Source organism: Poecilia mexicana, unplaced genomic scaffold (assembly GCF_051168715.1).
Source record: "Poecilia mexicana isolate PSO_F unplaced genomic scaffold, ASM5116871v1 scaffold_18, whole genome shotgun sequence".
Taxonomy (NCBI): Eukaryota; Metazoa; Chordata; class Actinopteri; order Cyprinodontiformes; family Poeciliidae; genus Poecilia; species Poecilia mexicana.
The window spans coordinates 14,220,589-14,238,255 of NW_028263387.1; the positions used below are offsets into that span (position 1 = coordinate 14,220,589).

Consider the following 17,667-nt stretch of genomic DNA (forward strand, 5'->3'; position numbering starts at 1 on the left):
CAGATAACCCCTAAAGAACAATATTACTGGTGTATTTTACAAATAACTTTGTATTTGGAGAAAATCCTGACACAAAGGATCATAATTCATGGATAAAAGGTTTAAATTGAATTGATACAATGCAATCACATTTTCTTAAAAATGAAAGACAAAGAAGCGACCAGTTAAGAAGCTGCACTAAAGAGAGTGAGCTGTATGATTGACACGGAGATGGCCGGTGTCGGTGGACTCTGTTAAAAACAACCTGGGCTTCTGTTGCCTCGGCACAGGCTGAACGCCTCCATGCCTCACCGACCGCATGGATGCAAATGCATGCAAAGGGAGCCCTGATCTAGAGCTGGGTGCATACTGCTAAAATGGAGTTTTAGAAAGTAACGTTTCTAACATGGTGGCCTAAAAAGCATCTGCTCCGGCAGCCACAGCCAGATTTCTGTGTGAGCTTTCTGTGTTTTCACCCTGCTGAACATGAGGGAGTGTTCAGAGATTCCAGGAGGCGCCAAATGGAGATAAGGGAGAGGCTCTGTCCCACAGGTTCAAGGTTCAATATCTGTCAACGCTCTAAGTGAAGAGTTAAAGTCTTGCTCAGCCGAGCCAGGCTGAAGACTCCCAGGCCTCTGCTGAGAAGCTGCACTGAGATAGTAACTTTTTCTGTCCAGATAGAACAGACTGAGTTATGGTTCCACCTGCTCTGCCTGCCGTTTCTATTGCAGGAATTAATAAAGTGCTGGTTAAGTGAAAATCATCAAAAAAAACATTTTTAGTTGTCGGCATTCCCACATTTGTCTTTTTTTTTTTTAAAGTAAATTAAATAAAAGTTTCTTTTAGTTCATAATCATGAACAGATTGAAGGAGCAATTATTTAACCGTATATCTTGCCATAATTGTCTATTGGTGCAATTTATTTATTCTCCCATTTTCATTGTTGCACAAACCACCCTCCTGCTACGTAGGTTTGATACAAATACAGGATTTAACTACGCTAGTTTTTAAATTGGAGGTAATACAGAGCACTTTGGAGGCTGGATGAAAAAACTCAACTTTTTGGTTTGGTCCTTCAAAAGTCATTTTTGAGCAATTTAAGTGGTGATTTCTGTCGCTGTCTATGAGCAGCCGGCGAGCGAAGGGTTGAGCAGTTTCCCTTTGAGAAACTGAATCAGTCATACAGAAAGTCTAGGTAGGAGGAAAATGTCAAAGTGACATCCAAACCAATAGCAGGACTTGGGGTTTTGCACAAGAACATTCTGTTGGAACAATGTGTGCAATTTAACTGGACTAACAGTTCATGACGAGTTAAATCCAGAAAATGAACCATTAGTGCTGAAACAGAAAGTATGAGTGGGCAGAAGTCAGAAACTGACAATCATAGGAATATATTTAATTCATTAAAATATAATGGTTATATTTATGCAGCAGCCTGTCAATCAGGAAATGACTATAGGGCCACTTAAACAACTTAACATCAATCACTCTGTATAAAAGTTAAGGAAGTGGAGACATGCTGGCCACAATGCACAGCGCAATGTTTAGAGAAAACCAAGGTGACTGAACTCAGAAACCTTTAACGGAAGTGATCAAGAAATGTGTCACCTTCATCCACGGCAAGCCGCAAGCCTTTTAGTGATGGATTTATGGATCTCAGTGAACACTGCAACTTTCAAAAATATGCTAGCACCTTTCATAAGTTCTAACTCCATATTTTACCCCCTCTAATTATTCTCAAGTCAGAGTAAATTAGCTAAAAAATTCTGTAACAAGGACATTTTTTTCCTTCTCATCTTCTGACTCAAGTTGGTTTTCTGTGTTTTTGCTAGAAATGTGCCATTTAATTCCAACTGATATGGCATTTAAGAGGATGCACGTCTTTATAAGCTTGAATCAGCGCTGCAATAGTTTTCACCGAAAACGAGGCATTCATTCTTATTCTCTGACGGCCAGTAGGTGGCAGCACCGACCTTTTGTTGTCACTGCAGTGAAACGTCATCGCTGAAACTTTGCTCAGATGCAAGTCAAACCATTCTGGGTCGGTTCGAGATGATGGTCAATAAAAACTCACACACACCGATATGATTGGTGCTGGATACTAATTATGTTTCCTGAGATCCCCCTGAAAACAGACAGCAGGTCTGCAGTTAAAGAATTATGTAAAAAAAAAAAAAAAAAAAAGACTGCACTTAAAAACAAATCTAGATAGAAACATTACAATTTATGTTCAGCAATAAACGTATAAGGTGAAGAATTTAATGATGCACAACAAAGTTTGCTCTAATCTTTATTAGGTGTATGCAGGATTTCTAAATGCTTCGTGATCACTCAGCAAATTCAAAAGTGTTAAATGTTTTGGTGTTAGACTTTGTGCAAAAGCAGAGTTAATTTTACTCTAATAGAGTCACTTTCTGTTTATGTAACTCTGGGGTGTATATTATTAGTAGTTACAACCCAGTGTTAAAACAAAGTGTGTCCGTATCAAATCTAGAGGTGTTAAAATGGAATCAATAACTCTCGACTTCTGAACTCTGAACTCCACCAGCGGCTCCAACACTGAAGGAGTTCATTCACTGCCTCCGCCCCAGAATCACAGATTCCAACCGAAGCGACACGACAGAAGCCAAATCATTTCAGGACTATTTACTCTCCACATGTCTGAGTTATTTACTGCGCTTGGTAAGTTACTTTTTTTCTGAGATGGTTTATAACTATTATTTTGAGTTGAGCTCAACCTGTATGATAGACGGCTCGGTGTTATGTTTTAATCCTTTAATTGCCTTTTTGTATATATTAGAACCAGTCTGGTTGAGGATGAATCGCCAGTCGTCAGCCTAACCTTCCCCTCCTGATCCCTCCATGGATTCTTTGAAGATTCAAGCTCCAAAAATGATTATGTAAGTGTTGATATCTCTGAAGCCCTACATTTCTGTAATGGAGGCTTGTTGTTAGAGTTGTAATAAAAATGTATTCCTTCGCTCCATTCCTCATTGTTCTGTTTTTTGTTTGTTATGATCCAGAGTCCGACAGAGACTGAAGACTGTCCGATGCAGTAGAGGAGCATGTTGGTGTCTCCGGCCAAACGTCACAAACAGCCCAACAACCTGAAGACAATCTGTTAGTGAGTGGACGTCTCTCTGGTGGAGTGCAGAGAGGAACTGTCTCTTAACAGAATCAGAAACTGGATAAGAGATGATGGATCTGAATATCAGGTTGGTCTGTACTGTAATATCTGGCAATCTACCCGTTAAAAGAAAATGTTTATTTTCCAAAGAATTTTTAAAAGTTCAAAACAATAAAGTACCCATTTAATATTAATTACAAATAACTCTTAAGAAGTTGAAGAAATACTCTGAGAGTTAATATTAAGATCTAACACTGAATTAGTGTTAGTAAGTGTTAAATGATTAACTCCAGCAGATTTGATATTTGACACTTTATAAGAGTTAAGGTACCAACTCTCCAAAAAGAGTTAAACACTTTTTGCTCTAAAGTGTAAAGTGTCTATATGGGTATAAACCCATATAGACACTTTAAAAGTGTTGAAATCAAATCAGAGAGTTAATCTGGGCCTCCTGGATTTGCTGTGAGAAGAGCTAAAACTGAAGGCAGATACAATCTCAACACACAAATACCTATTGCCGAATCCTCAGACGTCAGGAGAGACGTTTTTAATCTACCCGAAACTCTCCTCACCAAATACACAAAGACATGATGCTACCGTAACAGACACCGAGGCTTGGTTTTATCGGGGCCATTTCTGCTGCAGACCCAAACCGTAACACGCAAAAAGTTCATTTCAAGGCCCGGGATTTTATTTATAAGCAATTAATAAAAATGGCCTGATCTTTACCAGGTTTTAAAATCACTTGCATCCAGGCTTGAGCCTACAAAAAAAAAAAAAAAAAAAAAACAGAAACAGATTGATCAGATTATATATGAAAAATGAAGCCCTAATAAGAAAAAAGTTGTGAAAAAATAACATGCACCTTTGCTGCTTCCAGTGGGTTTAATTGTGAAAATAGCAGCCAGTTGCTGACCACCTTTGCAGAAGCAGAAGACCCGCCAGCTTTCAGATCTTGAGGATACAAGTTTTGTGTTAACATGTTGCCAAGATGGAAAGACATCAGCAATGACCTGGGAAGGGTCAGAAGAGGACCTTACTACAGAGAGGAAGGTTATTAACAGGTGGAAACATTTATGACAAGCTGGCAGTCTTCCCAGGAGCAGAAGCCCCAGAGCACTCAAGGTCAGAGTGTGAAATGCTCAGATAAATTTATAAAAAAAACATAAGCTCCATGTCAGATTCTGCAGACCTTTCTTACCACAATGAATGTTACCGTTCAAGACAGTCTAATTAGAAAAAGACCAAAGACGGGCGGCTTTTTGAGAGGAGGGCTGCCAAGAATATGGCAAAGGTGAGCGATCCACAAAACCTCCAGAGTGTTGTCTTAGATGAGACCAAAACAAATGAAAAGCATATCAGCATAAACATCTCACACACACAGAGGCAAGCATGATAGCAGAAGGGTGATGATATGGGCTTTTTTTTTTTTTTAATCAGTCACCGGAACCGGACACCTTGTAAATCACTGGATAATTTGTGAACTCCTCTGCAAACCAAAGTTTACACTCGGAGTGAAAATGTGAGGTCATCCATCATCACAAACACAACAGAACGTCTGAAAAACAAAAGAATCACGACGTTGCAAAAAGACCAGACTTCGCCCCGAGGAAACAAAAGTCAAAAAAAGACACGTATTGAACAGAAGCGATGCTGTTTAAAGAAGATGAAATGAAAACTGATCCGAAAATGATGCGAGAAACTGAAAGTATTGCAGAAAAAAAACTGTAATTTAAATTATTGGTGCTAAAAGGTGCTTCTATAAGTTAATGAAACGTGGGATTGTTCTCGGCTTTGCACAAACTCTCCCTTTTGGTTTCAGCTCCCTCTGATAATGACAGTGGGGAATCTGCTGTGGCTCTGTGCACTGGCGTTTTAGATGGAAATAACTTTAGATCACATCACTTTTACTCCGTCCTGATGTGGAAACCGCCCCCCGAAACTTCAGGAGGGCGTTCTTATCACAACTGCACGCTTTGAAAAATATGTCATGGGGAGTTGACGAGAGCAGTTGTTGAGAACCCAATTTGGATTTTTAACAGTAATTCTGGGGCTTAATTAGAAGGAGGGGATGTGTAACGCGCATCCAGCTGTGACCGTGCAGCAGCATGTTATGATAAAATCTGTCACTAACCCCGGCAATTAAACTCTCTCCTCAGGCCACTTCTGTTCAGACTGCCTGTGGCTAAGCACACGCCTCGTAATGCCCCGGCAGATGGCAGGTGAAGCCCTGTCTGCATCTCCACTCAGTAAGCAACACGTCTACATCGCGGGAGATGGTAAAACATAAAAAGTGACATTAAAAAAAAGGAGAGGGCTGCATTTCCCCCCCACCCCCACTCTTCTGAAACCGTAATGGACCCAGAAAGTCGTTGCTTTACTGGAAGTCGATGTGTTAAAATGTCTTTCCCCAAATCTTTTTTTTTTTTGCTTTACATTTAGAAAATTAAAACTCACTAGACTGTTTGGTGTTGGATGGTATTGATTCACATTATTTTCTGAGTAATGAAAACTCATTGCACCTGGCTTTTACAGTCACGTTCAGGCATTTTATTAGAACTATTTTTCAGTTTTTGTCCAATAAAACTCTGCTTTTACTCCATTATGCCCGTTTAATATGAGGCAACAGGGACTCGTCTTAAATGTCCAATTAGTCAGCTGACAGGAGGTTAACTAGAAACTGTTCTGGTAATTACTTTATGGTGGCTGCGCCTCAGATTGTACTGTTTTCCTGTCTTTCACCACACTAGGGCTAAATATTTCCGGATTCAGGATATTTTGTTAGACAGTGGCTGTATTTATGAGCCAGATTTAACATACTGAAAGGCTTTGGCTGATGCATTTTGTCAAACACAACTCAATCTTTAGCCAAAGATGACAGATTTGAATCCTGTGAGACACACATTTGACAGTCAGTGCTGCATGCATTCAATAATAGGAATATACAAGTTAAAACTAATTGATTTCTACATTAAAGTTGCAGATGGAGTTTAAACATTAAGTTATAAATTTAACAAACACCTAGCACGGTTCCAACATGTTTCTCCATTTTAACATTTCCAGAGGCAAACTCCTGAATGACCATATTAATCACCAAGGCGATTTTTCAAGCATGATTCAAATTCTTGTAGCAGTTTTCTTTAAAAGTTTGGTCAGGTTTAATTGACTGCATGGTCAAAACAAAGAAAAATCCCAGCTTGCAGCTTTCTGGACTTTAGCCCAGAGAATCTGGAAAGCAGGTGGACTGGATGGATGGATGGGAAAACGATCGGACGGCTGGCTGTCAGAGATAATATTTAAAGAATGGGAATGGGTATGAAAATACTAAAATAATTTCCTAGCCCCAAAATACTTGAACTGAATTCTTGGCCTTTCTACACAGTGCAGGGACTCTGATATTTATCCAAGTATTGAAAATAGTTCAAACAAACCCAAACTTCGAAACTGAGCAGCCTGAGCCCTTCATTTGGAAAATCTTTACTTGGCACTTTGAACTTGTGGCTTTCCTCTAAACTCAGATTTGACTGAGCTGCTCAGAGAAAAACACTATATTTGATGCGAGTTTCATAAGAACCAGCACTGAAGCGATGGAGGCCATGCATATTCATGAGGTGTGACTCAGTTTGTTGCAGCAGGAAGAGCACAAAAACAACAGAATGTCGTTTTAATGCGGAAAGAACTTCATAATGAACTGCTGGTCACCAATTAATGATGAAAGACATTTGAGTTTGAAACGACCTCTCACGTCTCTCCCGTGTTTCCAGCGGAGACTTTCAGGCCCCACATAGATAAAAATCTTTATTCAGCCCCATCGCCTGCATCAGCTCCAGCTCAGATGGTATCTGGAGGCAATTTTGGCAACGGCTCCACTGATTTCCACCTGCTTTCTGCATGTGTGCACGTGAAAGCCACCCGGGGTCAGCTGTGCCGCTATCAGGCCTCGGAGGTCCCCGAATTCATCAACAGCAATCCATCACGGGAGGATTTTAGCCACAATCAGTGCGACTCACAGGAAGTCTGTAGTGTAACCTAACATTATGGGGATAATTTATGATCTAAAAGAAAAAAAAACAAAAAAACAATTCAGCCAAGCAGGCCGTCATTGTTGACATTACAAAGACTTTGATGGATGCGTTTTGCTGTATTTTGTATTTTTTCTCGTCTACCGTTTAATATCAGGATGCACAATTCTCTGCAGATGTAGTGACATGTATGTTGTGTCATTCATCTAGAGAAACCAGTGGAAGCTGCTGCAAATTAAACAAGAAGAGGCCCTTTGTGCCAAGAAACGAATCGGTTTTCAGTTTAAATCTGCTGGCTACATGTTACATCATCATCCATATTTGGGAATGCCTTTCCACTTTAGAGAGAAAAAAAAATACTTTTACGAAAAGAAATTGACTTACTTCTTCGAAAATCAATAAAAATACCAAATGTGTTTTATTTACGTTTCATACTTTTTTGATATTTCTCAGATATTTTGACACTAAAAAAAAAACAAAACAACATTTGCCCTTTAAATTGTCCTTCAGGGCAAAAGATAAATGCTCAGCTGCATGTCTGAAACACACCCTTAAGATAAGGTGATGGGTCTCTTACCAGACAAGCTCATCTCTGGAAGCCTTGAGGGAGTAAACGTCTGCATCAGGTCAGATGAAACATGGCCGCCTGCCTCGCTCTCAGCTGGCGAGCCCAGGTTAGACAGCCTTCGGGAAACCTTGGAGAGAGATGCCGTTAGCAGACGGTCACAGGTGTAACACGAAAACCAGCAGGAGAGTAAACAGGAGAGAGCAAGTAAACAGATCTAGAACGAACACCGAGCTGGAGTATTTTTAAACATTTGCAGTTTCCTGGTCGGAGTTATTACACAACTTAAATTAGTTTGAAAATCAAAAAGTGGTTGCAGATGTTGGAATTCACCGAATCAAATTCCGTCTGGAGGAAAGTTTTATGACGTTATCAGACCAAAGATTGAGAAGACAAATGTTTGGAGGAGACAATGAGAGGCTTTCTAATCTTAGACGTCAGCTGTAAAGCATGGTGGTGGCAGCATCATTCTGAGCGTCTGTTTCACTACTAGTGATGTTGGTGCATTGCTAAAAAAAAAAAAAAAAAAAAAAAGGACCAACACGGCATTAAAACTACATTTGAAATGAGCAAGTAAACATGAAGTTTCTGGGATTTGCTGACCTTCACTGTCACATTTCAGGTTTAGAAAATATTGTATAAAGACAATGAGTGCCTTTAAAATAAATAACAGTACTGTATGTAATTATTCCTCAAGTGAAAGTTAAATTTCTGGCTGGAGCGGCACCTCTCACAGAGCTGTAAAGGAGCACAAGTTACGACAGAAAGAGCCAGAATATTTTCAGAAACGTGGTACGGCATAAATGAAGCAAAGGACAGGATAAATAGTTACCTTTGATTTGGGTAAACATCTTTCATCTGCATCTTCAAAGCGGTCCTTATCTGACATGAACTCCTGCTAATAAACTCAACAAACCCGTTTCAATTTGACTCCAAGCGTCTCCAGCTTTGCTGAAACATACATTTAGATTAGACAAAGTTTTCGTTTGTGCTCGCTTTATTTTTTTTTTAAATCCCTTTGTGTCTAATTGACAAGACGGTTTCAACGTGACGCCATTTAAAACTGAAGGCACCTTGTTATTTATTTTTTCTTTCAAATTTAAAACAATCTCCATAAACCTAAAAGTAGAAAAATAAAAGTTGTATCCTCTGTCTGTGGTTTGATTGTGACAACTGATCTGTACATATTCCTGGTTTCAGAGAACTTCTCCGACTTTCCTCCTCAGTCAGTCAGTCAGTGAAGTGTGAGCCTCCGTCGATGCTCTGCAGGCAGCGGTTTGAACGCTTCTGTCCTGCTATGAGCACTGACAGCTCAGAGCTTGAAGCTTCCCGTCTCCACTCCAGTAATCTCAGATCGCAGAGCCGATACCCAGGTTTTGCTTGTCGTCACGACATGCAGCTCTCAGGTCAGCTCCAAAGGCAGATGCTGCTCATGGCCTGGCAGGTGGAAACGCTCTCAGCTGGAGAAAGGTAGATCTTGCCGCTGGGGCAGACGCACACCTCGTACACAGCCTGCTTCCTGAAGGGCTCGCCGGCGGACGCGGCATAGAGGCCGAGCGGGAGGTTTTCCAGCCGAATGCTGTCAGCATCAAGGAGAATCTGGAGGAGAAAAACGTCAGAAGCACTGGGAGTCAAACAAATCAGTCGACGTGTCCTGGTGCGATGTACAACCGCTGGAAACCGATTCTTTAATACCTGTCAGGGCAAACTGAATGTGAAAGACAGCAGCATTGCTCAGATGAGAATAAAGCAGGTCTTTACTTTTACACATAACTGTTTGCAGCAGCCATAATTCTCAGTTTTATATGAGCTGATTGTCACTGAAAGGAAACGTCCACGATTGTTTCTATAATCACTTATGGTCACTCGGTTGTCTTTATTCTGCTTCCTCACAAAAATACTGGAATTTTATCTTAAAGAATACAGAAAAGTTCTGACCTGTATGTTTCTGTACCAGATGCAACAATCAGCCTACAAATGACCAAAACAACCACAGAGCAAACTGAAAAGTTAAGCCGAGATGCTTGTCCTCCACTGTGCATCTGCAAATCCCAACAATCCTCCTGGAGGTACAAGCACTTCAATTACCTCCAAACACAAATTTTGAAATGTCTGTGTGTGTTTGAGCCCCACTAATGAAACAAAACAGTAAAAAAAATAACTTTCATATTCCGTAGAGGAGTCAGGCCTCGTATGTGGAACCTGTATACACCAGAATACAAGGAAAGGTGTTTGGATGGACGGACAGATGAACAATCTAAAGAACCATCTACAGACAGACGGGTGAATCATTTGATGGACAGATGATGGTGAAATATAAGGACAAAACATATTACACTTCTTCCAGCACGTCTTTGGATGTGCTGGAAGAAGACGATATGCCCTCTACAAGCCAACCTCGGAGAAAGACGATCCAAGTAAAACAGAAAACCGGAGGGGATTGTAACTCGAGATGCCCTCACCTCTCCCTCTGTGGCTTCCAGCTGCAGGTCCTTTCTGCTGCCGATCTTCAGCGTCCCCGTGGCCGCGCTCACTTCCACCCCTCTCGGAGCCTCCATGGTCAGGGTTCTCGTTGGCGACTCCAACCTAAAAGGATCGTTTCAACCAGATGTTAAGTTGCTAAACTCAATCAGTTGGTCTGTGTGATTCAATAAATGGAGAAATTCAAACTATACTTTGAATTCTCTTCCATGTTTACACACCATTGCGTATAATTCACATTTCATTGGCGGTGGCGCTCAGTCAACTTTAATACAAGGCAGAGAAACGTTAATAAATTTGAGCAAAAAATAAAAATTAAAATAAAAGGCAAGTTGTTGGTACTGCTCCTTACTTTCTATATACTTTAGTAGGATTCTGCTGCTGTTCATGTAAAAGTGCCACAGCACATCACTCCAAACCAAACCAGCCCCCCCACCCCCCCGTGAGGCACTGATTTTTGACTTTCAGCATCACTGAGGCTAACGTCATTTGCATCTTTCCTCCATGGGCCGTTTGTTTACACGCAGACAGATAAGTGCGAGCGCCAATCGATGTGAATATCTGTTTTCATAACTCATAACTGTTGCAAATTGATTTTCTCCCCCCACATCTTGCCTAAATCTCTTTTCAATAAATTTTAAATGGGATGCTTTAAGCAGCCCTGTTGAATTTGTTTGAATCTCTGCAGCTGCTTAATGTGGCCCACATTTTAGAATATCATAATAAAAAAAAGGCTATAGAGATTTGAAGAAAGATTTAAAATAAACAAATGTCCTCTCCCCTGAAGCACATCCATGTTTTTCCCTGTCTCTTTTTTCCTTTCGTTGGGAGCTAAAATAATGTTTGAGTGAGTCACATTTTAATAATTTCTCAAGACTCCGGCGATGATCCATGGCCTGGACAGCGGAGTCATTAAAACACTCATTTACAACACTCTGCACTGAGCTGCGCCGTTAGAAATTAGTGGTGTGTGATGCGTGTGTGTGAGACATTTTCACTCCATTCAAAGCAGTTCAATCATCACCCGCTGCCTCTACACGCGCACACACACACGGGCCAACTCTTCCACAAGACAAAGTGTTCAATTTCCAAGAGTGCTTGTTTCAAACACAGTCCAGCACAAAGCATTAAATGAATTAATTTTTTTTCTCCCCCAAATGTCTCGGCTTTATAGCCATCTAAGGCTCTCTACATCACCATGTGTGATTATGGCGCCCTAAGGTCACATTTCACCTTAATGCTGCCCGATAAAACCAGACGGGTTTAAAGAGAGATCATTTAAATGCGTCCATATCTGATCAAGAGTTACAATACATATGTTAAATGACGTCATTTTAACCCTTATTATTAGTGGCATTATGTTGAAAGACACATTTGAACTCGTTTGTAAAATCTAGAAGCTAAACATAAACAGTATTTATACATTTATAATTATTTTGCAGGACCTTCCAAGACAGACTTCAGATCAGAATATTTTTATAGATAATATACTGATCTATACAAGATTTGCCTTCGTCACTGGAGATCATATTTTTATGAACAGAATAATTTTTTTTTTTTTTACACAATATGGCATTTACATCGGTTCTCAACAGGCTTGAGGAAAAAAAAAAAGAAAAAAAAAAAAAGTCACCATACGTGCATCTCCGATCTGGAAACTAAACTGCCACAAAGTGGACTTCCAGCTTTGGTTACCATGGTGATCGATCCAGGTGAGACAGCTTTGTGACGCTGAAAATGCCAAACTGAACCTGCCATACAGCCAGTCGTGCTCCACTATAATTTACACCTCACCCAGAGTAAATTTGCACACATTACCTCTTACATCAAACGTGCAAAATACAAACAAGGACGGAGCCGAGTAGTAAGGATTAAAAACGGCACTCTTGATTGGTCTAATCTTGTAAAGGCTAAAACTACTGCCCTGTACAAAGCTGCGCGCTCCCAAGCAGAAGCTTTCAGCCCGCAGTGACGAAGCAGATCTGTGCATTAAATAAAATAAATTACTCTTGTAGCTTTAACACCCTGACACAGTAAGCTCGGCAGGGCCAGAAAACAAAACCTCTGGGGTGTAGATGATGCGGGATGAAGCATGAGATGTTTCCATTTTTATCACAGTGATATAATGCTCACTAAGCGTTACTCACTAGTGACTGTCGAGGACCTGAAACACAAGAATGCGTGATCTAAATCTGCAACACGTTTTTCTCTGGAGAGAAACATCCCTTTCTGGTGTCACGGGGTAAAATTTGCCTTTCACAAAAAAAACAAAAAAAAAGGTACTTTGACAAACGTTGGGAATTTTTGCTCTTAAAATGCTGTTTTTTTTATGCATGTGGTTCTAGCTGCACGTAATGCAACATGACGAGCTGCTCTTGCAGCACAAGTACAAGGACTCAGCCGCAATAAAATATAACTCGTTTAAGGTTGGACAGAGCTGAACCCAGATATTTGCCTTCACCGTCTAAAAAGAATTTATTCTTCCCTCGCAGACATTAAACCGGATTAAACCTTTTCCTATTTAATAATAAGCGAGAGATTTTTCTTATACATTTTTAACTTTCTTTAAACTCAAATGTTTGAATATGATTTCTCAGCGTTTTGAAGAAGAGTTTAGATGTCTTCAGACGTTAATGTGTTCCTATGATGAAAATTGCAGGGCTCTCCATTCTGGAAATGTCAGCGGGGAATCAAATACTTGTTTTCATTAGTGTATCTAAATTGCTCATCACCACCTGCTTTAGCATGTATGTATTTATAGGAAAATCGTTTTCACATTTTGCTGCAAAATCCCATTACTCCGTTACTAAGGAACTGTATGTTATTCCGGAACAGAGGTTTATTAAGTTGTTTTTATTATTATAAAACTGCCAATTATACACCAGCTTGAGAAAATTGGCAGAAGAATACAGGTTACATATTTTCAAGCCACCACAACTCTGCAAATATTGGCTTCTTAAGCTAAGGAGCCGGTGACCTTAATTTCCCATTATGTGCCTTTGCAGAAGAGTAGGACAGCTATTTTGTTTTGAAATGTTACAATGCCTTATACCTCTCAGATCATTAGGCTGACTGATGAGGCCATTGGTTACCTGAAAGAAAGCGTAAATTACCTTCATACAGAAGAGCTCATTATGTTCAGGATGTTTCAGGGCTTCTGGCTCCTTCTACAAAACTTAGATATAAAAAGTCCTTATAAAGGATGACTTATGGGGCATTTTAAGTCAGAAAGACTTTTTATGACAGATTCTCTCATTATTCAAGAAACCTAAACAACCTGCAAGCAAGCTGACCTTTACATCAACAGAAAGGTCAGCAAACATTATGAGGGAGGGGGAAAAAAATGTGCTGATTATTATGGTTGATAAAAATTAGAACAGGGAGTTGCAGAGAGAGTCATGAAAATAATGTTTTAAAACAACTCTATATTTTCCTTCCAAGAGGCTAGACTCTTTTTTAAAAAAAAATAAAAATCTTGGTCATCAGTTTTTCTCCTGCAGATCTAGATAAAGGTTTTCTTTGGTCACTGGCTGCTTCTTTCCCCCCTTTTTACTAATCTGCTCAAAATATTATGGGATATTTGATTATAAGAAATTAGTTTACATCTAATTTCTAGAAAGGACAAAACATAGCAGTGCTGAGCCCTCCTCACCCTCCCTAAAAAAAAAAAAAACTAAAGCTGCAAATAAAAATTACCTGAAAGTAACGTCTAAAACTAAGTAATAAAAGCCTGTAAAGCCCTGATGCAAAGAATGAGATGCATCATCCTTCAGCTTTCTAGGAATCCATCTTTCCGTGTCAGACTGCATTATAGGCTACGTGCCATTTTTCACAGTTTCGAGTAAAGAAAAGGGAAATGAATAAAATTCTGATTTAAATGGGCTCTTTGCCAAGCTACCATTGTAAAGAAAACACTGGTTCAGCCCTCGACTCTGAGCCTTCAGCCTCTTTTCACATAACATTTCAGCCATACGCAAAGACGAGCCGCCTTTAAGTGCCCTCTGGTCAATTGTAAGGTCAAGACAGTGATATCATTAAGTTTACCAAAACCCAGCCAGCATTACGGGACCACAGTCGTGTGTCGTCGATGTCGGCACTAGACAAAACCTGCATCAGGAGTTTCTGCATGCCTTTCTTTTCCAAAATACAATGGCGGACAAACTCGGGGTAGCGATCCGATTACTGGCAGAACAAGTGATTCAAATTTAAATGATAAATCTAAAGTGTCTTACTCTTATTGCTGGAAAAGTATTCCTGTCTTTTATACACAAATCCTGCCAGTGGACAGTAGCAAAGACTATATTTTATCATGGACTCTAAATTTGAAGAACTGAAGGATATGATTTCCTTTGGCCAAGGTGCTCTGGGGAAAACTGGAGGCACACTTGCTTGCAGGACGTTATGTTAAAATAAAAATAGAGAGAAAAGTTTACAATTTAAAAGGTAAGTTACATGTTTATCCTCAGTAAACAATTCAACACCTGTATTGAAATCAGTGGATAATAATTTATGTTGGCTACTTGCAGCTCTTGATCCTGAAGGCTCAATCACATCTACGCCGTCTTCCTACCATCTCTACAGTACGAACATTGCTTTTCTTGTAATGCCATACAACAATGCAGGAACTTAAGGTTAAATCCAAAGTGGCATACCTTGCCACTGTTCAGTACCAGCCTTCGCACAATTAAATATTTCTTTTACAACAATTTCCACATCTTGGCGTGGAAATTTTCTGAGAATTTGAATCCCAAAATATAATGTCGCCACGACTCGCTTTCAGCACAGGAAAGATTACCTCCAGCTCAATTTGAAGGACAGAGTCTCATCTGAAACTTTGTCATCTTTTAGGAACAATTATTTCATCAGTCATCTATAAAAGTAGCACGTCAAGCAAATCAAGCGATGACAGGATGCATTAAACCCTCACATGGTGACTGGTAGTAGAGATTTGAATTTCTAACATTTCAGCCCCTCAGTAATCCTCAGCATCATTATCAAGCCCACAAATTTAATATCAAAGACATTATCCAACTCTTCATGTGCGTTTAACGGTAGTACAGCTCAGCAGATGATAACATTTCTTAGCCTTGCAAAAGAGATAAGTCGACTCTGCACAAAGATGGAGCAGAAACTATGAAATGACTCCGACCGTTCAGCGTATCGTCAGAGCAAACAAAGATCAGACACTTCAGTACCAACGATCTCACTCTAATGATTACTCCTGCTGACGGATAAGTGTGGCAGCAAACAAGATGTGATACTATTTAATCTTCTGAGAAATGCAAACTTTATTTCATAGCCTAAATACACATGTATTTAAAAAAAAAAAAAAAAAAAAGACATAGATCTCTTTCTTACAGCCAGAACTGGGAGAAGTTAAACTATTCCAAAACAGTAGGAGAGCAGTGTGAAGAAATGTTGCAGCCCTTGCTGTCATCTTTGTCTTTGTAATGAACTTGTCAAACTCATGTGGAAACGGCAGCAACGTCCTGAAAACTGCTTGGATCAATCAAAGAGCTGCAAAATGCATTTTCACCCTAAATGGAGGAGAGTTGCTGCAGTCAGGTGATATATTGGAAGGAACAGACATATTATTGTGGACCGAGCAGTTTTCATTTTATTGCAATTTATAACTGCGGCTGTGTGAAGTACTTAGTAAGGTAAGGTAAGGTAATTTTATTTATATAGCACATTTTCAGCAACAGGGCAATTCAAAGTGCTCTACATTAATTAAAAGGAAATACAAACAAAATAAACCAAAGGAAAAACAAAAAGAAGAAAGGGAGCCAAATCCTTTTCTGAGTTAAAAGTTATATAAACTAAGCAGTGACTGTTCCTGTTTAGTATTTCTGGATTCCAAGTTCGTAGTTCTTCTAACTCTGATTCAATTTCTGGGCTGTATAATATTGATCTAAATAGGGCGTACTCCACAATTTCTAATATTACTAATAAACTAAAATAATCCTTTTCTGGGTTAAATAGGGAGTACTCCACCGATTCTAACAAACTAAAACAAAAAAGAGTAAATGACACATTAGGGCAAATGGAAACATTCAGACAAAACGATGGGCAAAACAGAGACGTGAGTGAAGGCGGTGACGTCACAGGGCCATGAAACCAGGTGGCAGTAGACAGTGTCAAACCTGTAATGGACAACTGTTTTGTTTTGCATTTTCACCATTGAGGATTTCAGATTATTATACCTTGTTTCTACTTTGTCAATACAGTAAAACTGCAGCAGTCAATATGCAGGGCGTAGATGAGCTTCATCTCCAAAGAAACTGTAAATGAACAAAAATAATTGCACACCAAATGCTGATCTAAACAAAACTAACTGTTTCAATATAAACTTCAATTGAATGTGATGACATACAGAAATGTTTTTTTTTTGCAAACTTGTACTTTTAATTTCATAATCTACAGAAATGCATCTACTTCAAGGACATATTATTGGTTAAAATTGCATTTCCTGACACGGTGTGTAACTAAAATGTGTGATTTATGTACAAAGACTATTAGTCCTTCTCTTGGCCAATAGAAATACATAAACACATCGTATTGCAGCAGTTATCTTACAATGTGTGTTTAGTTCATTTAGTATACAGTTTATTTTATGATTCATATTAGTGACCCACCAATATGAAAATACGACAGCAATAAATCCTTGTCATACAGGGCCAGTCCCTTCCCGCCCATCCAGAAATAAAAACAAAAACCTAAGCCCATTTTTACTTATGGAAGTAAAAATGCAATAACATTGGATTTTTTGTCTTTTAAAAAGAGATAAACATTGGCCAATACCGATACATTGTGGATCCCTACTTTGCCTCACTGTAATGCAAGATAGTGACAGCAACAGAGCTGTGTGGGTTACCATTTAAACAGACTCACAAAAACATCACAGCTATACGTCTGCAGTGTCCTTGCCATTGTCGTATTCAGGACATAGTTGAACTTGTGCAGCACAAACTTGGAAATGGAGACACGACTGGTAGCAAAGTGCGTTTTCAGACTGAAATAAAACCTCTTGACATACAGTGCAGCTGTATCACCTTGATTTCACGTATGAAGACTATTTAAAATAAAAGCCTGTTTTGTGCGACTGCTGAATGTTTAATAACTCAGTCAACCTCTCTTTCTGACCTAAAAGTTTTAATACTTTCAGATTCCATGTTTTCCTAAACCTCTTGCAGCTCACGTGTTCGTTCTCTCCCACCCGTTTTCTCCTGCAGCTGCAAGAGATGAAAATAACATTTGTACAGCAACTTTAAAACATTTTTGAGATGCATGATTAAATGTCAGCCGGATTACCAAAGTTATTGAGATGGCAACAAACAGAGACGGGGCTGAGTGCCAGTGTGCACACATTCACTGCTGAGCAGGTGCTTCAAAGAGATGGAAGATCTCAGGTGAGTTTCTTTGATTTTGCCTTTGCTCTATCCTCTCCTCGGTTACCATTGGCTGGCAGGAAAATAAAACGCATCCCAAACAGA

The 17,667-nt window shown here is 39.5% G+C and overlaps 1 protein-coding gene across 1 annotated transcript in view; it reads right to left on the minus strand.

Annotated features, from left to right (window-relative positions):
- Positions 1-8,672: 8,672 nt before the first annotated feature.
- LOC106923585 (zeta-sarcoglycan) overlaps positions 8,673-17,667 on the minus strand; it is a 36,664-nt gene continuing 27,669 nt past the window's right edge. Inside the window, exons 7-8 of the mRNA XM_014996709.2 lie at positions 10,156-10,279; positions 8,673-9,292 (exon numbers count right to left, since the gene is read on the minus strand). Coding sequence (XP_014852195.2) covers positions 9,101-9,292; positions 10,156-10,279 — 316 coding nt within the window. The 3' untranslated portion in view covers positions 8,673-9,100. The remainder of the gene's footprint in view (positions 9,293-10,155; positions 10,280-17,667) is intronic.